This window comes from Orcinus orca, chromosome 10 (assembly GCF_937001465.1).
Source record: "Orcinus orca chromosome 10, mOrcOrc1.1, whole genome shotgun sequence".
NCBI lineage: Eukaryota > Metazoa > Chordata > Mammalia > Artiodactyla > Delphinidae > Orcinus > Orcinus orca.
In genome coordinates, this window is record NC_064568.1 from 101,454,726 (window position 1) to 101,474,905 (window position 20,180).

Sequence of the window (20,180 nt, forward strand, 5' to 3'; positions counted from 1 at the left end):
AGGAGAATGTATATAATTTTAGTCTATGCAAATAATGATATATTCTACATCTGTGAAAGTGAATTAACCAAAGCTACGTATGCTAGCTATCTTTTGGAATAATATAATACACTGATTTCAAAATAAATTGTTAGTTCAACTCCCATTAATTCCAATAAATTTTAATTAGGTTTTTCTATGTTGACAGTCATATTGTATGCATATAATAATATTTTGTATCCTCTTTTCAAATCCTTAAACATTTTATTTACTGTGCTGGTGAGGGCCTTCAGTGTCATGCTCAATATAACTGGTCATGGTGGGTGCTCTTTTCTGGTTCTTGGTTTTAAAGGGAATGTTTCCAATGTTTCACCATTAAGTGTGATGTTCACTGTAGATTTGTATTTTAGGTACATTTCTTTAAAGAGCAGAGAGCTTATTTTTAAAATTCAATCTGGTAGATCCTCAAAAAATTAAAAATAGAACTACCATATGATTTAGCAATTCCACTTCTGGGAATAGATCCAAAGGAAACACAAACATTAACTCGGAAAGATATCTGCACCCCCCATGTTCACAGCAGTATTATTTACAATAGTCAAGACACGGAAACAACCTAAATGTCCATTGATGGATGAATGGATAAACATTTTATTATAGTTATATATATGTAAGTTATTCAGCCATTAAAAACTGTGGGATAGTAATGATTGTTGTTTTAAACTGCTAAGTTTTAGGGTAATTCATTATGCAACAATAGGAAACAAATACATTCCTGTTTCAAATTAGATATTATTATCATTCATTGTTTCTTTTAATGTATTAATTCTTTTCTCCCATTCCATCTTGCATTTCAGAACTTATTTCTGGGAACATTTTATTTCTTTCTGAAGTATCCCTTAGAACAGTGGCCCCCAACCTTTTTGGCACCAGGGACCGGTTTTGTGGAAGACAATTTTTCCACAGACGGGGTGCGGGGGTGGGGGGAGTGGGGGTGGGGGGGTGATGGTTCAGGCGGTAATGCTCGTGATGGGGAGCAGCAGATGAAGCTTCGCTTGCTCACCCGCCACTCACCTCCTGCTTTGTGGGCTGGTTCCTAAAAGGCTATGGACCAGTAGTGGTCCACGGCCTGGGGGCTTGGGGACCCCTGCCTTAGAAAGTTCCATTACTGTGAGTATTTTGGTGGCAAACTCTAGATTTTGTTTGTCAGAAAAAGTCTTTAATTCCCTCTTATTTTTGAGTGGTAATTAGTTAAATAGAGAAGTTGAAGTCAATTGCTGTTTTCTCTTTTCTCTGAGTATATTGCTGTTGCTATAATAAAATCTGCTATCAGTCTAAATATAATTTTTTGCTACATGATTTCTCTTGCTATATATTTATACCAGTTATTTTTTTTCCTTTGTTAATTTGTGGTTTTACTCCGATGGGTCTAGTTGTGGAATTCTTTTTATGAATCCCACATGGGAATTGTTGTGTTTACTGAATTTGAAGATTCATGTCTTTCATTAATTCCAGGAAATCCCAGTACTTTTCTTCAGAAATTGCCTTTTCCCTATTATCTCTGTTTTGTTTTATAGCTGTAGCTCATATCTCTCGATTTCTCCATGACGCATTTTGAGTAATACCTCCAGACCTTTCATCCAGTTCATTAGTTCTCTCTAAGCTATTTTAAAATCTGTGTTTTAACCTAGCCATGACTTTTTTATTTCAACAATTAAATATTTTATTTTAAGGGCTTCTCTGATTCTTTTTCAAATCTTTCAGATGTGTTTTTTTACATTGTATTTTTCCTGGCTCATGTTTTAGATTCCCTCTTTTATTTCTTTAAACAAATGACATGTTCTCAGTTTTATATTCTGTATCTTATATTTTCCAAATCTAATACATATAGGGCTATAATTTTGCTTTTTGTTTTTCTGCTGACTTTCCCTCATGGTGGCTTATTTCCTTGTGCTTTTAAATTTTGGATCTTGAGCTCAATCTTCAGAAATCATGTGAAACCTGAATTGAGAGTATGTATTCCTCCAGAGAAAGTTTGCATTTTCTTCTGTCAGTATGTCCCAGGTATTCCCAATCAAGACCCACTTTAATTTCATTTCTAGGCTTGGATCATGAAGGGAATATACATTTTTGTATATAGAGGTTTGAGCCCCAAACCAGTGGTGATATCAGGTCTGGAGTTACTGCTTCTCAGGGAAGAGTTACTTTCTCCAGAGGCCAAGCAGAGTCAGATAAGTTTCTTTGTCTTCCATTTTGCTGAAGAATGTGTGTTTTTTTTTTTTTTTGTCCACTTTTAATTGTGGCTATAACTCTTTGACAGTCCTTGTTTCATGATGGGATTGATTTCCATCTTGCACAGCACAGGGCATGGTTGCCAGGCTCTCACAGAGCCATTGAAGCCACATTCTGGCCCACGGAGTCAAACACCTGTTCTGAGGACAGACATAGCTTCGGTGCTGGCTTTCCACTCTGCTTTTGTGCTTTCTTTTAGCTCTGGCTCTTGGAAACCTCCCGTTCTTTCATGCGAGCTTACCTATGCATTTAAAAAGATTTGTGTCACATTGTACCCAGATGTTTTATAGCAAGACAGTTTTTCATGATGTGGAGACCAGAAGCTTGCCCATTCCATCTGCAATGGCCACTTTTTGTGGGTTGTCTTTGTCTCTCTTTTGTCAGCGTCCTCTTCATGAATGCTTTTGTGTATATGAGAAGTTCCAATGTACAAAGGGGATTTATTCTCTCCAAAGCCTTCCTGCAGATACCTATGACTGCCTGAGGGCTTTCTCTGGATGTGGGAGTGAGCTTGTTCTATACACTGTCAAGCCAGTAGTGCTGGGGAGTCAATGTACCCAGGAACAACCATGACAGATAGAAGTTGCTAGACCAATGCCCCAATTTCTTCTCCCTTCAGACCTGACCACCATAAGGCATGTTTCACGGGTCTCCCAGGGGTCCCCAGAAGGACCAGGCTTCAGTTGCCCACAGTGGTTACCTGGATTGGCTTCCTTTTCTTCCCTGCCTCACTTTTTCACTCTCTTCTGGTTCTTCCCAGAATCATTTCTTAAATAAATTTGCACTCAATTCCTGTGTCACTGGTCATTTCTCAGGAAACTCTAAACTTAACACTTAAACTTATTCCTCTACTTTATAATGAATATTGACTATGTATATGGTACTAATTGTTGTGGTTTCAAAGACAAATGCAAAGAAATAGTTTCATCTTTAGAGTAGTTTATATTCTAGGCCTCCTGCTTTCTAGCGTTTTTTTAGAAATACACATTTTAGTGAAGTTTGTAGGTGGCAAGAAGCATTTCAACAGATCTGTGTCAAAATCTAACTAGCAGTTCCAGGTGTTTGGATGATGATGGAAATAGCACGGACTGGACATACTTGAATACTTGATTCTTAGGCCAGCAAGAATATTCCAAATTGAGTAACTGGTTACCTAACTTTTACATATTTGGCATTCTTGGGGATGCATATGGTGACGTCACTTTGATACAGAGGATAGTGCTGTTAAAACTGAACTGTAAGATGGTTTTCTAGAGATACTCTGAGTCCAGGAAGGGAAGCCATTGAGGTCTAGGTAGCAAAAAAAAAAAGGCATAACCAGACTAAAGTCTCCCCTCTCTACAGCAGAGGCCATAAATGGCTAGAGCTTGATTTGCTCCTAGCTTTCAGATGTGTTTTTTGGCCTGCACAATGTTTAAAAACACTTAGGCTATAAGTGTCCATCGACAGATGAATGGATAAAGAAGATGTGGCACATATATACAATGGAATATTACTCAGCCATAAAAAGAAACGAAATTGAGTTATTTGTAGTGAGGTGGATGGACCTAGAGTCTGTCATACAGAGTGAAGTAAGTCAGAAAGAGAAAAACAAATACTGTATGCTAACACATATATATGGAATCTAAAACAAAACCAGAAAAAAAACGGTTCTGAAGAACCTAGGGACAGGACAGGAATATAGACGCAGACATAGAGAGTGGACCTGAGGACACGGGGAGGGGGCAGGGTAAGCTGGGACGAAGTGAGAGAGTAGCGTGGACATATATACACTACCAAATGTAAAATAGATAGCTAGTGGGAAGCAGCCGCATAGCACAGGGAGATCAACTCGGTGCTTTGTGTCCACCTAGAGGGGTGGGATAGGGAGGGTGGGAGGGAGATACAAGAGGGAGGAGATATAGGGATGTATGTATATGTATAGCTGATTCATTTTGTTATATAGCAGAAACTAACACACCATTGTAAAGCAATTATACTCCAATAAAGATGTTAAAAAAAAAAACCACTTAGGCTAATTGCCGTATTCATAAATTAGGAGGTTGTCCTTCTAGATTAGGAACTTTTCTTCTGAAAAAGTATAACAGAAGGTTGGATGTCCCAGGTCCCACAATCCCACACAGCAATCGGATGGAGCTGAATAGTAGTTTCCTCCTCGAGATGAGAGGAGAGCTATAGTCCCTGTAACTTCCTATTGTAAATTACAACTGACCCACTTCCTTCATAATTTGCCTTTTCCATGAGTGTATTTGAGCCGAGCTCTATAGCTTCTGGAATGGGTGAGATGTAAGGAAATGATGAGTTTTGCAGGAAGGGAACCATGGTCATCTCTCTGTCACTGCTTTCCAGAATTCTGAAGGTCCGCTCCCCCAGGAAGCCAGCACCGCTGAGACTCCGAGAGCAGGCAGTGTTTACACACTCCTAGCTCATTATTTTGGCTCCCAGCTCTAAAACCTCAGACACAATTGGACACTTGATACTTGCTGTTCAACCACTGCTTCAAGCAAACCGAGAGCCATTGGCAATTTTCTTCATCTCCTCTAAATGACCCCTCTCACTGTATTTCTGACATTAGGGTGGTAGGTGTACGTTTCCAGCAATGCTGACAGGCTGGGTTAATGCATAATAATGCCAGGATGGCATCACAATGACCCAGCAAAACACTCATCAACTGATGAAAGAGCAGCAGGATACAGGGAACCCTGTGAAGGCAAGGGGCTGAAAAGGTCTTCAGGATGTAATAGGTCAAGTTTAAGTACAGAGACCTCAACTTGCTGACCCGGTGCCGCCAGGCCTAGGATCAACTGATTGGTAACTCAGAACCTGCGTCCTGGCTGGTCTGAGTGATAGTATTCATCTTTGGTCTGGAACATACTAGACAGCTAGGAAAATACTGCACTAAGTATTTTTATAACTCCAAGAAAAATAAGAATACAGGGAAGAATAAACATCAATGTAAAGATGATAAAGAAATAAAGTTAAGCGCATAGTACCGATATTTTGAGACTAGTTTAAGGAAAGGGTCATAGTAAATGGAACAATCACCACGATAATTTCTGCTTGCCTTGCCTCTGCCTTTAAAGATTTTAAAGCATTTAAGGAAATCCGCTGTATTTGTTTCCATGTTTAAGAGAATTCTATTAAAAAATTTCTGACCCATGGATATATGCCTGCAAGAAAAGTAATTTGTTAAATTTACAAAGTTTTGATTTATTAATTATGCAAGTAGAGTTTAATTGTTTAAAGGGCTATTTTTAATTCAGTACGGGAAGCATGAAATTGAGCACTGAAACGTACAGAGAAGCCCTCGGAATAAGAAAGTTCCCAGCTACGGGAAAGGATTCTAACGGTGAACAGGCAGAGGGAACCCTGATCATTCTCGTCTGGATTTGTCCCCGGGGCTGGCGCAGTTCCCACCTGGCCAGAGGGGAGATGCCAGGCTTCAAATAAGGGAGCCCACGGACCTCACTCTAGGTCCCCAGACAGCCTGTGTGAATCTCCCACTGTTAAGTTGTGCTTGGAAGCAGCGCTTTCTGGGCTAAGGGTCTTTTTCATTTTCCTCCTGGCCATTACCTCCTGGCCTGGTTACTACTTCCTTCTGTTCCGGAAGCGGAGAGGCACCGCAGGGGAAACGGGCGCAGGATTTCAAAAAGGCACGGAGGCACAACTCGGCCTTCTTGGATCCCTCACAAGGAGGCCAGCAGACACAGGCTTGCCCATTGCCCACTGCGCAGGAATCACCCCGGCCGCACCCAGACGCATGCGCGAATTCTATAGCGCTTGTTTCCCGGGAGACCCCAGAGTACTTCCAGGGATGCCCACCTGGCTACTCTAGGACCCCAGAATGAAATACTAGATCAGGAGCCTGGGCTGTCACTTCACAAGGCATCCCAGAGAAGGAACGCACGCTAAGCCAGATGGCACAGAGTTCCTGGGTGGGTGGCCCTTTTCTTTCAATTATCCTTTTCCCTGAACTGTTGTATAGGGTTGAGGTTTGGAGGGTGCCCCCGCCGCCACTCCCCACCTGTATGCTTGACCAGCACGCCCCTGCTTTGTGCCTTCCGACTGCTCTCACTAGTGATGCTGAGGGCGCTGCCAGCCTGGGGCTCCTGGGTGACGGGAGCCTGGTACCTGCCGGGCTCTGCCAGGTGCTCCAGCGAGAAAAGCTGGAGCTGGGAAGGGGGCTCTCTCCTTCGCTTTCCTCGGCCTCTAAGAAAAAAGCTGCTTTGGACCCGCGCTGCCCCTTCTGCCGGCCTGAGTCTGCAGCCCGGCCCAGGACCTCACACTGGCGGCTGCTTTTGCAGTGTGTCCTCTGCGTTGTAGTCTTTACCAAAATAGCTGCAGAGCTGGAGGATGGTCCCCCCCCGCATCGCTAACTCTCCAAAGAGGCTCCTCCCCAAACTCGAGCTAAGCTGCCCCTCCGATTTTGCCTGAGGATGGAAAGAGCCTCTTACACTCACAGACTCTTGGGTCTTTTGTCTCCATAGGTCCCTATTCAGTAAGTTACTCAGCATCTCTTAAAAAGCTCTTAGGAGAAGTAACACCACCTTGGAGACTTGGCCATAAATGGTAACAACCAGAGGGAAACAGGGAGGAACACAGGGTCTCTGGCAGAAGCGCATCTGTGGGCTGGGCTGTTTCCCCTCCAGCTCCTGTCCAGTTTTGACTTTTTCCTGTTCCCATTTTTTTAAATCTGCATCTCAATGTTGACATTCTTTTTTTTTTTTAATCAACTTCCTGTCTTTAAGTTTGGCAAAAAGGCCCCACTCTGCTCAAGGCCACTAGCTGTTGAATCCTGCAGGCCCTAAGTTTTCCCTTTGAAGTTGCATCTTTGTTTCTCTGGCTGTTTACTTTTCTTTAATTGCCCAGTATTTATATCCCTATTAATCTAGGAAAATAAACAGAGAAATTGCTTTCTGCGTGTAATTTTTTAAAGTATTTTTAAATGACTACGTGGCGTGTGATGTTTTCCATTCATATTATTATTTTTTGATGTCATTGCTTCTTTTGTTTGTTTTATGCTCCGTTTACTGAAGAATTATTAGGTTTTGAGGAAAGGAGGTTTTCCCCCTCCCTTTCCTTCCAGGCTGTTTAAAACAATTTTTTTCCTAGGATATTTTATCAAAGTCCTTCCGCTCTGCAGCCAGGCCATTGCGGTTCACCCTCTGCTCGGAAGGAAATGTGGCCAGCGTCGCTTCGCATTCTTAGGGTCTGATGCATTGTCCTGTGTGACTCTCCTTATGGCTTATTCAGGCGCATGTGACCTGATTTTGACTTTGTCATTAAGGACTTTTGGGAGGTCAGATAAAGTGAAACTGATTTGGGCAGAAGTGGACCAAGCTGATCCCTTCAAGGGGCGAGAGCCGGTGTTGGCTGCAAGTTTGAATCACAGCGATCAGATGCCATGGTCCCCTGACCCTAGGACATCCCAGGTGGCTGGTCTGTCCCACAGGTACCACCCACAGCCCTCAACTGACTGCCGGAGATGGGGCTTCCCCCAGCTTCTTCACAGAGGAAGCTGCTCTCGGGTGTGAGGGAAATAGGGTTTCCCTATGAGGTGAGCATGACATCTGCGCAGGAGGGCTCTGCCGTAAAATACGTTGTTCTCACCCATAGGAGAATGGCCTTTCATTTGCTTCTTTTAATTTGGGGGGTGTCATTTCCAGACACCTTGCCGCAAAAGAGGACTTGGTACCCAAGGCTGATAAACATAGATTGGGTTTCCTTGGTGGGTCCTTCCTGGGTGTGTTTCCTCGTCTTCTGTGGCTGCTACAGGTCCTGGTGGACACTTGGGAAGAGCCATACTGGCCCAGCTCGGAACTTGTGCGGAGAGGGGAGACTGGTGGGGAGGGGTGGGAGGGGGAAACAACCCTTGACTCAGAAGACAACTCTCTCTCCTGCCCAGCCCCCTTTCTCCCTGTGTCTTCCTTCCCTCTCCCTCTCCCCCCTCCTCTTTTTCCTCCTCCTTTTGCTAGTACTTAGGGTTTTCACCTCTTCACCCAAAGACTTCATTTTTCAGCTGTGCCTTCTCCCTGTCCCCACGCTATGTTTCTGGGGTCAGCTGGCATGGCTTTTACTCCATATTAGAGTTCCGCGATAACAGCTTTAGGTCACCGGGCATGGAGTCACTTAGGTTGGTTTGTATCAAGGGCTCAGGTATGTTACTTTGTTAAGATATTTAATATATATGTGCTTCTGTTTTTATATCTGGAAAATGGAAATACGCACCCTTCATACCGCCTAGGGCTATTCATGAGGACTGAATGAGACCTTACAAGTGGAAGAACTTTATAAATTGTAAAACGTTATTCAGAAGCAGGAGGTTGTTATGGCAACGACGATTCTCTCAACGGGATCCTACAAGTCCTTTGCAGTCGTGGTGGTTTTGCTGCCAAGTTCACTTGGCCATGGAGTTTCTTTATGGCTAGAATCATCCAGAAGACCCAGGACTTGAGGCTCTGATCTGGTGAAGAGCTTGAGAGGTTCTTTCTGACCTTGACTAGGGAGCAGCAAACTTTTTCGATGAAGGGCCAAATACTTAATATTTTCGGCTGTGTGGGCCCACAGTCACTGTCACACTCCTCACTGTGCCATTGTGGCACAGTTCCAAAACACTTTATTTGTGGACACAGAAATGTGAATTTCATATAATTTTCACATGTCACAAATATTATTCTTTTGATTTTTTTTTTTTTTAGCCATTTAAAAATGTAAAAACCATTCTTAGCTCGTGGGCTGTTCAAAAACAGGCAGCAGGTGGGATTTGGCCTGTGGGCTTCCTTTGCTGACCTTTGCCCCAGACGACCCCCAGGAGCCAAGTGAACGGCCAGGTTGACTGTGAGCATCAGAGAAGCCAAAAGGGGGACATGAAGTGATTTGGGCATGTGTCACAGGTCCTGTACTATTTTTTTTTTTTTTTTTTTTTTGTGGTACGCGGGTCTCTCACTGTTGTGGCCCCTCCCCTTGCGGAGCACAGGCTCCGGACACGCAGGCCCAGCGGCCATGGCTCACGGGCCCAGCCGCTCCACGGCACGTGGGATCTTCCCGGACCGGGGCACGAACCCGTGTCCCCTGCATCGGCAGGCGGACTCTCAACCACTGCGCCACCAGGGAAGCCCAGGTCCTTTACTTTTTATGACTCTCCTCTCTGCCTGGTTGACGTCAAGGCAGGTTAACTGACAACACTGAGGTGTACACTCAAGGCTCTTGCCAGAAAACACAACTTAGATCTCTGCTCTCCAACCCTTATCAAAAACCCCATAACAGCAGCAATGGCCACAAGAATGGTATTTACGGATGGGTCCTGGAGCACCTGCGGCTCACCCATTCCTATGGGTGTCCAAATTCCCCTTGAGCAACCCAGACCTGCAAGTGCTACATTCAAGGACGGTTCTACTGTGGCCTTTTGCAAAATCGATCCTGAGTTTTGTTTAGGTAATGAGCCCGTGGTCTCCACTGAGGGGCACCACAAAAAGCCGTGGATGTGAGTCACTGTGGCATCTCTTGTAGAGATGTTCTCCAGATGCCACTTGCTCCAGGGAGAAATGCTTCTCACAGCTTATTCCAGGGTCAGGAAAAGCTGGACATCTCCTTGAAAACTGGTTTGACTTTGTAAACTGTGTAATTTCCTTGGTTGATCTGGCTTCAGGGAAGCTCAGAGTCAAATATACCTCTTGTGACGGTGAAATATCTTACAAGTCAGCAGCAGCAAAGATTTACTGAGCATATAGTATGTGCTCAGCACTGTTCACACAGTCCTTTTCACTCAATCCTCACACAGCCCTGAGATGCCGATAAAATGATTAGCCCTATTGTAGTGTGCTGGATAATTGTTCCCAAAGATATCCATGCCCCGATCCCCAGAACCTGTGAATGTTACCTTAAGTGGCAAAAGGGACTTTGCAGAAGTGATTAAGCTATAAGGATCCTGAGGTCGTGAGATTATCCTAATCACAAGTGTCCTCACAGGAGGGAGGCTGAAGGAGACTTGACACAGAAGAAGGAAGGAATGTGATGGCTGAGGCCAGGTGCAATGCTACCGGCTTTGAAGATGCAGGAGGGGGCTGTGGGCCAAAGGATGCAGGGAAGCAGCTGCAGAAGCTGGACAAAGCAAGGAGAGGATCCTCCCCTGGAGAGTCCAAGTGAGGGTGCCCTTTGACCAAGTGAAACTGACTTTGGACTCCTGGCCTCCAAAACTCTAAAAGAATCAATGCACTTCCTTTAAAGCCACCAAACACCAAGGAAACCCACTTTACAATCAAAGACAGGAAACAGAGAGTATTGCCTAGGGGTTGGAATGATTCCAGACCCCAAGCTCCTATCCCTCAGGCCGCTGCCCCCTCTGTTGTAACTGTCCTGACCTCCCCAACCCCCCCCCCGGCTTTATTATTCCCCTCCCCCTCCCCACCCCACCGCTTCCCCTACCGTCTAGTTCATCTTCCGACCACGTGCACTGCTGTGATCCACGTCACATCTTTGTGTGATAGAAGCAGCACCTCAGTAAACACATTGGTGGACATTTGGGGCATGTATGTGGGGTGGGGCCCCTGGGCTCTTTCTAGCCCTGGAAATTGTCTTATGATTTAACAAAAGAAAGGCCCCTGACTGCGTTTGTTCCGCCTTTGGCTTTTATGAAGACTGTCCCTCTCTTCTTTGCTGCAGCACTAACGGTTGGACAGAGCAGAACTTCTGCTTTTTCAGACACTTTTGCTCACTTCCTGGGTCTGTGTTCAGAGCCCCATAACTGTTTATGAAATTCTTTCATTCACCTCGAGGATTGTTGTCTTATTCAGAACAGTTTCTAGCTGAAAATCCCCCCTCCCACTAAAATGATAAAACAAAAAGAGAAAGGAAAAATGAAGGATTTTCTGCGCTAAACCCAGAAGACAGTAGATCCTTTATCTTTGTCAGCTGATCCTCCCACATCTGTGCACACGTCGGGACCCCTGATGTGCCCAGGGATGTCTAAACCCCAGGCCTGGATGAAGCATCATAACTGAAGGACATGCTATGTCTGTGTCATCAGTGCGAAGGCCTCGAGGGGCTGCCCCGCTGTGAATCCAGCTGCGGAGGCGGCACCTCCATCTGCGGAGGGGTATGCAGCCATTCAGTCCCCGCTAGCTCAAAGGCTCTCAAGAGAGGAGGGAGGCCCATCCCTAGAGGAGCTCCCAGGACACTGCTTTCCTCTCTGCTGATCTCAATGTACACCAAAGATTCCTTCTGACATGAAGCCTGTTGAAATTCTGCTATTTATCTCCCATGATTTCTTTCCTGGATGATTGATTCTCTAGGCTACAAATCCTGCCTGAAGCCTCAAACAGTTTTCAGTCTCATATCCACGCTCCTACCCTTACCCGAGGAATCTTGCCAAAATGCAATCCTTTCCTCATTGCCAAAAGGACACAGCCCAACCTTGTCTGGGTCTCTTGGTGTATTAGTCAGGGCTCTCCAGAGAAACAGAACCAATGGAATTACATATAGGCCTCTATTCTAGAAAGAGAGTTATTACAAGGTGCCGGCTCACATGAGGATGGAGGCTGAGAAGTCTCACGATCTGCCCCCCGCAGATGGGGCAGGAAGGCTGGTGGTGTCGTTTGAAGCCTGACAACCAGGAGGGCTGCAAGTGGGAGATCAGGGCCCCAGGTCTGCAGCTGGGCAGAGAGTGAACTCAACCTTCCTCTGCCTTTGTGTTCTACTCAGGCCCTCGCAGGTTGGCTGAGGCCCCCTCACATCGCCGGACCATGTGCTTTACTCAGTCCCCTGATTCCAGTGTTAACCTCGTCAGGAAACACCCTCACAGACACACGCAGACATGAAGTTTAAGCAGCTATCTGGGCATCCCGTGGCCCAGTCACACGGACACTAAAATTACCCATCACACCCGGGCTCTGCCCACATCTCCCACCTCATCTCTCCCCCTCCCCCACGTCCCAGCCCTACTGCAGCTCCGTGAACTCTAATCCTGGGCACGTTTCCCGAACGTCACACACGCTGTTCTCTCCCGCAATGCTCCTTCCCGCTGCCCACCTCCACTCCATTTGCCTTCTGACAAAATTCTAGACGGCAGGTGATTCAGAGTAGGCTCTGGAGTCAGACAGGCCTGGGATCCATTTATTTTAATTCCACAAATATTTACCTAACGCCTCTTCTATGCCACTGGGGATGCGATTCTGCTACTATTACCTTTGTGGCCTCGGAAAAGTTACCTGACGTCTCTAATCCTCAGTTTACACATCTGTAAATGAGAATAACTCTTAGAAAGCCCTTAGCGCGGTGCCCGGCACCTGTAAGCGTTCTATGAACATGAGATGCTATAATTACTGTTTGTATCATCCTTTAAGGTTGAACTCAAGCTTGATGACCTTTCCCCAATGGATTTAGGTCCCAATCTCACCCTCTCCGACCATCATGTCCCCTGGTGCCGGACCTGTGCCTCTGTTGCAGCCCTTCACACACAGCCTGTACCCTGGTGCCTGTCTCATCCTCCCACCACTCTTGGACTAGGACTGCGTCTCCGCCATTCCTTTTGCTGAGTGCCCGGAGCAGCGTTTGTGCTCAGCATTCATTGACCCCACGGCGCCACCACCCCTTCAGAGGGAGGAGTCTTCCCTGGGCAGGTGGGTGAGAAGCTCTCACTCTTTCCCTTATACATCTGCTCCTCTCGTCTCTCATGGCAGGGGCTTGCCAGGCTTGGACGAATGCTGCAGGCGTCAGGCTGGTCTGAGGGATCGACCAGCCATGGCAACCCTTCACGGGAGGGCGAATTGGAAAAACAAATCCTGAGCAGGGCATTCATCTCGAGTCTTGCTTCGGGTCCTGCATCTGAAATGAACAGACAGAAAGCATCCCATCCTCGCAGGCAGAGCAGGAGTCCGGGGATCCACACTTCCAGCATCCAGCCATTCCTTCTCTTTCACGCTAAAAAAATGTGTGTGTGCATTTCAATGTTCGATGTTCCTTCTTTTTAAAAGAGTAAAGTGTGGACCTCTGTGAGGCAGCTCCCTGGGTGGCAGCCGTAGGGATCAGCTTCTGCTCAGTGTAACATCTACCCTACTCCTCAGCTTATCATGCAGCCGACTTGGGTGCTTAAAGAGCATCTCCGTTCCACCTCCTACAGTGCAACAGCATTCTGACTCCTGTCTACCTCCAAAGTGGCCTATTTCACAATGTCATGAGCCAGTCCCCCTAATCTTCATTCAAGCTGTGATCCTGAGACTGGGCTGCTTTCTGGCCACTCAGGCCCCCTTTATGGACTGAATTCCCCAACCCCATCCATCTGTGGAAGTCCTACCCCCCGCTACCTTAAAATATGGCAGTATATGGAGTAAGGGTCTTCAAAGGGTGATTAAGGTTAAACGAGGTCATACTTGTGGGCCCTGATCCAATATGACTGATGTCCTTATAAGAAGAGACACAGACATACTAGGAACATGTGGGCACAGAGCAAAGACCAAGCAAAGACAGGAGAAGAAGACGGCCGTCTGCAAGCCAAGGAGAGAGGCCTAAGGAGAAACCAACCCTTCCGACACTTGATCTTGGACTTGCAGCTTCCAGAACTGTGAGACAACACACTTCTGCTGTTTAAGCCTCCCAGTCTGTGGTGTTCTAACAGCTCCAGTAGATGAATATACACTCCAAAGCCTCGGTTCCGACACTGATTACGGCAGTTCCCAGCATTCTATTCATTAGATTGCAATTTTGGTTGGTATCTACGTTTGCCCCATAGGGTAACGTAGCTCATTCCCTTTTGTTATGTCCAGCCCTAGAGAAAATCCTGGCATCGGCAGCTGCCAGATAAGTGTTTGTTGAATGAATGAATGATGTTGCTGCTCTGATAGAGGCTCTGGGAGTGTCATCAGAAGGACAGGAGTGTTCTCCTTTGGCGTAAATGACCTTTTCACTCAACTTGCAAATGAAATAACTTGGCAAGGTGTCTCGGGTGTACAATCGAGGGAGGCGACAGAAGCATCTCTTCCTGATCTTGAACTGGCGACGTTTCACGATTTGGTGGACTCCCCGGTCAGTCCGTCCTTTTTCGGGCTCTGTGATGTTAGTGAATCGCTGTATCTAGACTCTCACTGTCTTTTTCTGTTCCTCTTGCCATACTCTTAGGCTCTCTCCCGGCCGATCGCTGCTTCTGCCCAGGGCTCCCAGGGGTCCTCGCAGACCTGTTTGGCCACTGTCCCCCTCACCCTTCCCCCACCCCAACAAAACACTCCAGCAGCTCACATCTGTGGGCCTTAATTTCCCCATGAACAGAAATGGACATTCAGAAAGCGCTTACCGCAGCTCTGGTAGAGGACTTGCAAGCTCTCATCCCTGCAGGCCGTGTGTGTGGGCCAGGCTTCCCCGCCACGGCCCTGGGGAGACAGCAGAGTGCAGACAAGAAAGGCGGCCATGAGCACCTGCATGGCGAGGTCCTGTGTGTGACCAACAGAAGAATAACTGGCCCAAGAGAAAGAGCCCTCAGGGTGCTCCCCCTCCTCTCATAAAGGGGTGACATGTTCAGTTTCACTTCTCAAATTTTATGCTCCTTGGGGAACCACTCTGAGAAGCAAAAGGCAGTTAGCTGAGGCCTCTGAATGCTGTTCCCCAGAACCTTTGGCGCTTGAATCAACAGGTCAGGCTCGTCTGGGTCCGGGGTGGCTAATGTTTGACTTTCTGCTTTCAAAGAGAGGGGCTAGCAAGTGATGCAGGACCTTACAACTGGGCCCCCAAAGAGCCCTCTTTCCTGCCCCACCCGGGTGGGGCAGAGAACTCAGGAAAGCGAAACCACAGGCCTCCACAGGCTTTCCATCACTGGGTCCCCTGTTCCCAGGGGCCTCTGATGTGGGCTGTGGCCCAGGGGCCTGGCTGGGGCCGGCCAACAGCGTTTGGCATTTGGGGGGCTGCAGAAGGACATGTGGGATCTGGAATTAGGCTTTTGCCTTGTTGGTGCTTTTCTCTGGCTTCAGCTCCAGGATTAAGATTTCAGAAGCGACTGTGCAGCCGGGAGGACAGGGCAGTGCTCTGGGGGCAGTAGCTGTGCTCTCTGGAGACGAGGTGGAGAGAAGAGCCCTGAGAAGCGAGCTGGGTTCTATTTCTGGGCTCAGCTTGGTGGGAAGGGTGGGGAAGGACGGGGAAGTGAGGGCCTCCCTTTGAAGACCTGTTTTGGTCAGTGGCAGGATTATTAATGTCATGTCCCACTTCCTTTTCAAAGCCAAGAATCTGTCTCTCTATCCCCCTTCCTCTGCGGTCCTGCATCGTGACGGCAAAGTTTCTCAACCCTGATTCCCCACCCCCAGCCCCAGCTCCACCGTAGTTTAAGAGAACCAGAGTCAGGACCAGGGCCGGCAGATTTTAGAAGCAACAGAAAACACTATTTCCCTTGGGAGGAAAAGCGTTTCTCTGAGCGCCCTGGGTAAGTTCACGATTTCTGCCCATGGCTTAAATAAGAATTAAAGGCCTTTCCAAACTTGTTTTTGTAATAAGCGGAATTTAATTATCCATGAAGACAAACAAATAAGTTGACTTGCTTGATGGACACTTTGGATTTCTAGGGAGAGAGCAGGGCATAGTCACCTGGGGATTGATTTTTTTAAGTTCAGTGACATTGGCTTTTAATAGCGATTCTCAAAGTGCGGTTCCTGGACCACAAGTATCAATTCCACCAAGAGTTTGTTAGAAATGCAAGTTCTTGGGCTCCACTCAAGACCCACTGGAGCACGAACTCTGGGGTGGAGCTGCAGATGTGCTTTAATGAGCCCATCACGTGGGTCTGACACATGCTCCAGCTGAAGGACCCCTGGCTTTTGTGAGACTCAAGGGGAAATTAGAGCCCCGCCCGAGAGGTGGGTAAGTTGCTGTAAGAAGAGACAAGGTAGCCCCATCTAGTCTGTGTGGGTGGGAGGGCGGATGGGCTGAGAACAGGAGCTCAGGGGGTGAGAACTTATGGGGAGGGCCGTGGGCTCCAGAGGAAGCCTGAGAGCGCCGCTGATTCCAGGACAGCCAGGTGGAGCCTGGCTTTCCCTAGGGACTTCTGAGAGAGCCTTGTTGAGACAGCTGTGAACAGTCAGCCAGGGGGGCAGTTGAGGCCACGCCCCTCGACCCCGCAGAGCAGCTCCGCCCACCAGTTGAAGGACCCCGGAGCGCGGGGCAGGGAGCAGAAACCCAGGCAGAGACCACGAGCGGCCCCAAGAGGGAAACAAGATGCTCCTTTTAGGGCCGGGCGACAGATTTTTGTAAATCAAAGGACCTAGCCATGAGAAGAATCATAATTCAGGGGTTGCACTGACGTCTAGAAATACGGACTCTGGTGACGCGGTGGCTCTGGAGGAGTGGTTCTCAGACTTGAAAGGGCATCACCATCGCCTGGAAGGCTCATTCACACAGATTACACAGTCTAAGGAGTCTGGGGTCTGGCCTGAGAACCTGATTTCTAACAAGTTCCCAGGTGAGGCCACTGCTGCTGGGCTGGGGGCCCAGGTTCGAGAACCTCTGCTCTAGATGATGGGATTTGGTCTGCTGCAGAGTGTACAATTTTTAAAAAATCATCTAAGTTCTTTTTTTTTTTTTTTTTTTTGCGGTTCGCGGGCCTCTCCCGCTGCGGAGCACAGGCTCCGGACGCGCAGGCTCAGCGGCCATGGCTCATGGGCCCAGCCGCTCCGCGGCATGTGGAATCTTCCCGGACCGGAGCACGAACCCATGTCCCCTGCATCGGCAGGCGGACTCTCAACCACTGCGCCACCAGGGAAGCCCCGGAATAGGCCCCTCATCTAAGTTCTTAATAAAATGTTCTTCTGCTAAACGACAGGCAACATTTTGTAGAACGTGTAGCACATCTGTATAGGAATAGGAATAAGCCACTTTCTCTAAGGAGTTCTGCTACTGAGAACCGCGATTGACCTGAAATCATCAGCTATGGCTCGCCTAGCTCAATCAGCACATAGTGTCTCGAGGAGTTCTTTAATTAGGAGCTTCATGAAGACAGTAAAAGAGTTAGCTGAGGTCTTGTTCCCTAACTCTAAAATAAAACTAGGATCAGTTTATGATGGTTATTTAAAATATGGTTACATCTGTGTAAATGGAACTGAATATACCATCAGGCTCTCTGGTGTTGACTTCCAGCCCCTGAGCATGTCCTGCTGAAGAAGCTGTGCTGTTCTGTCTCGTTCAGATTTCTCTTCTACTCTTTTAAATAATCCTCTTCCTCTGTGTCTCAAGCTGCTTTCTTTCCACAGAGGTTCGCTTGGGGATGCCGCCTTTCTTTTCTTGCCAGGTGGAAACGTTCTTGTCAGGCTGGCTGTCACTGACAGTGTTCTTAAGAAAACTCTGATGTTTAAGGAGAGGCTTTAAGAATAAAAGGGAGGCTGAGGGTAAGAGTCCAGCGACATGAGGAAGTGAGGGTGAAGCTCCTCCACAGGAGAAGATAAGATTACACGTATATATGGAATCTAAGAAAGAAAAAAAAAAAGGTCATGAAGAACCTAGGGGTAAGACGGGAATAAAGACACAGACCTACTAGAGCATGGACTTGAGGATATGGGGAGGGGGAAGGGTAAGCTGTGACAAAGTGAGAGAGTGACATGGACATATATACACTACCAAACGTAAAATAGATAGCTAGTGGGAAGCAGCTGCACAGCACAGGGAGATCAGCTCCGTGCTTTGTGACCACCTAGAGGGGTGGGATAGGGAGGGTGGGAGGGAGGGAGATGCAGGAGGGAAGAGATATGGGAACATATGTATATGTATAACTGATTCACTTTGTTATAAAGCAGAAACTAACACACCATTGTAAAGCAATTATACTCCAATAAAGATGTTAAAAAAAAGAACTATGCAAAAAAAATATATATTACACCAGGTTACTGGATTATCCTGCAGAGAGCGAGGGAAAGGAGAGACAAAGGAGTGGAGGGAAGGAGGGAGACGTGAGCCGCTGAAAGTCCGCTGCCGGGTAGGAGGAAGCAGCTGGGAGAGCCCAAGGTCATCTAAGGACAGACAGATTCTAAATTGCTTGCTGTGGGGATGCTGTGTGATGCCCTCTCCATCCTGTGACTCTCACAGGTTCAGTGGAGACTTACACACTCCAGGAATGCGCGTGTACACACCTGTGTGCATGTGCGTGCATGTGCATGCGTGTGCGTGTGTGCATGTGTGTGTACTGAGAAAAGGACAGGGTTTCACGTTGGCCTCAGCTTGTGTTTCCCCAGGATGTACAGCTCCCTTTGGAAAGTGGTTCAGTCCCGGGGTGGGCCCCGCACTTTCGCAGTGCACGACAGGGGCTTCAGGCCAATTCTATCCACCTTTCGCGTGCCAGCGGCTGGCCGACAGCCCTGACTATACAACCCTGCTGATAGAGGACTCTCGCTAATAGAGGCAAATGTGTCTTCACCGTCTTTTGCGTTCAACGGTGGCTCTCCTTTAATGCCCTTCCAATATTTATGATATTAGGTGACATTTTCCCTTCATATAGCCCTGCCGCTTTGCTCCCTTTCTCTGTGGCCTATCCCTGGGTTTCTGCCACGTTGCAGAGAGAAGAGACAGGTGTGATCTCTTCTCACTTTTGTCTTCCAGATTGAGTGCCACCGAAAAACCGTTCCCCTCGTGTGTAGAAGTCAGGAAGCTGTGCTACATCCTGTGTAACACCATTTAGCGCCACCCCCCAACCCCCTCCAGGGCTAACAGCTGAGGTTTTGCTTTTTATTTTCACACCTACTGTTTGTTATGTGAACTACACGAGCATCTTGTAGGGTTGGTACCGGCCAGCTAGGCTTTTCAGTAGAGTCTTTCCACGGTCTCCCAGGCTTCCGGGACATTCATCCCAAGGAAAGTGTGAGATTCTGCTAAAACCCCTTGGAGTCTTGATATCATGGAGTATATGTCTGTATCTGATAGAAAAGCATAGAAATAGTCTGCTTTCTACAGAAAACAGGGGAAAATGCATCTATTCATCTACTTGCTTCAGATTCATCGCTCGTTTGTTCAGCAAATATTTATGAAGCACTGCAGCATGGCAGCTACGATCGCGAGTGCCAGGAAAACAGAAAACAAAGTCTTGGTTATCATAGAGGGCGCTTCCTAGTGGGGGGAGACAACAGTCAACAGATTTATTTAGTATCATTGTTTATTAAAGAGACTTTGCTTCTTGAAAGATTGCTTGGGTTTTCCATAGAAAATTGGACCGAGCTTTCCAAAACATTTTCAACTTATTGCATATATGCACTAAATTAAAAAAAAAATACCCCAGCTTGGAAGCTCACCAGGGCTCTCTGATAATTGCTCCAACAGACAAACTGTAGCAGGCCTATCTGAAATATCGCTCCCCAAGTTCCTTATTATTGCCCCGTTTATTATCATTACTAATGTTTAAGTAACATTTATTCATGTTTAATTATCCTGGAGACACTACATACAAAGTACTTGGTTTCTAAATGGATCTATAAGTCCTATGACAAACTACAAACAGAAATGAATTTTGCTGTTTGAGGAACACCTGTGCTGGACCAAGGAGGAGGTGGGCTCTGTAGGTCCATCTGATCAATTTCCCAATGATGAAAAGAGCAAACTGCAGTATCTGATTAGGGCAGAAGAAACTGCTCCGAGATTTGAGGAGGGAAGGTCTAGTCTGAAAGGACTGATACCCGTTGCCTAAAAATCCTCTACAGCATGGGACAAACCAGCAACTTGTAGCTAAACCTCTGCTCAAGTTGAGAGTGCTCTCAAGATTTCATTCGGATAAGATCGAAGTGATTTTAATAAGCTGAAGGAAAAGCATTCGGGAGGAAACCAGGAGTGTGGTAACAAATGGACGGATCTCTCTTCCGTGGTATAAAGAAGATTCCTGATTCATTGTGGCAGCTGGCGCCCTAGGCCTGGGCTTCAATATCGCCACCAATTCCGGTTGGTTCCAAAACTTCCAGTCATGG

General features: G+C 47.0%; 1 protein-coding gene across 2 annotated transcripts in view; it reads right to left on the reverse strand.

The window, feature by feature from the left end:
- LY86 (lymphocyte antigen 86) overlaps positions 1-14,737 on the reverse strand; it is a 51,194-nt gene extending 36,457 nt beyond the window's left edge. The window contains exon 1 of one of the 2 annotated variants that reach the window (XM_004281056.4): positions 14,555-14,725. In XM_004281056.4, coding sequence (XP_004281104.1) covers positions 14,555-14,681 — 127 coding nt within the window. In that variant the 5' untranslated portion in view covers positions 14,682-14,725. Of the gene's footprint in view, positions 1-14,554 lie in introns of both variants that reach the window. The other variant, XM_033408030.2, reaches the window with a different exon arrangement.
- Positions 14,738-20,180: the final 5,443 nt, after the last annotated feature.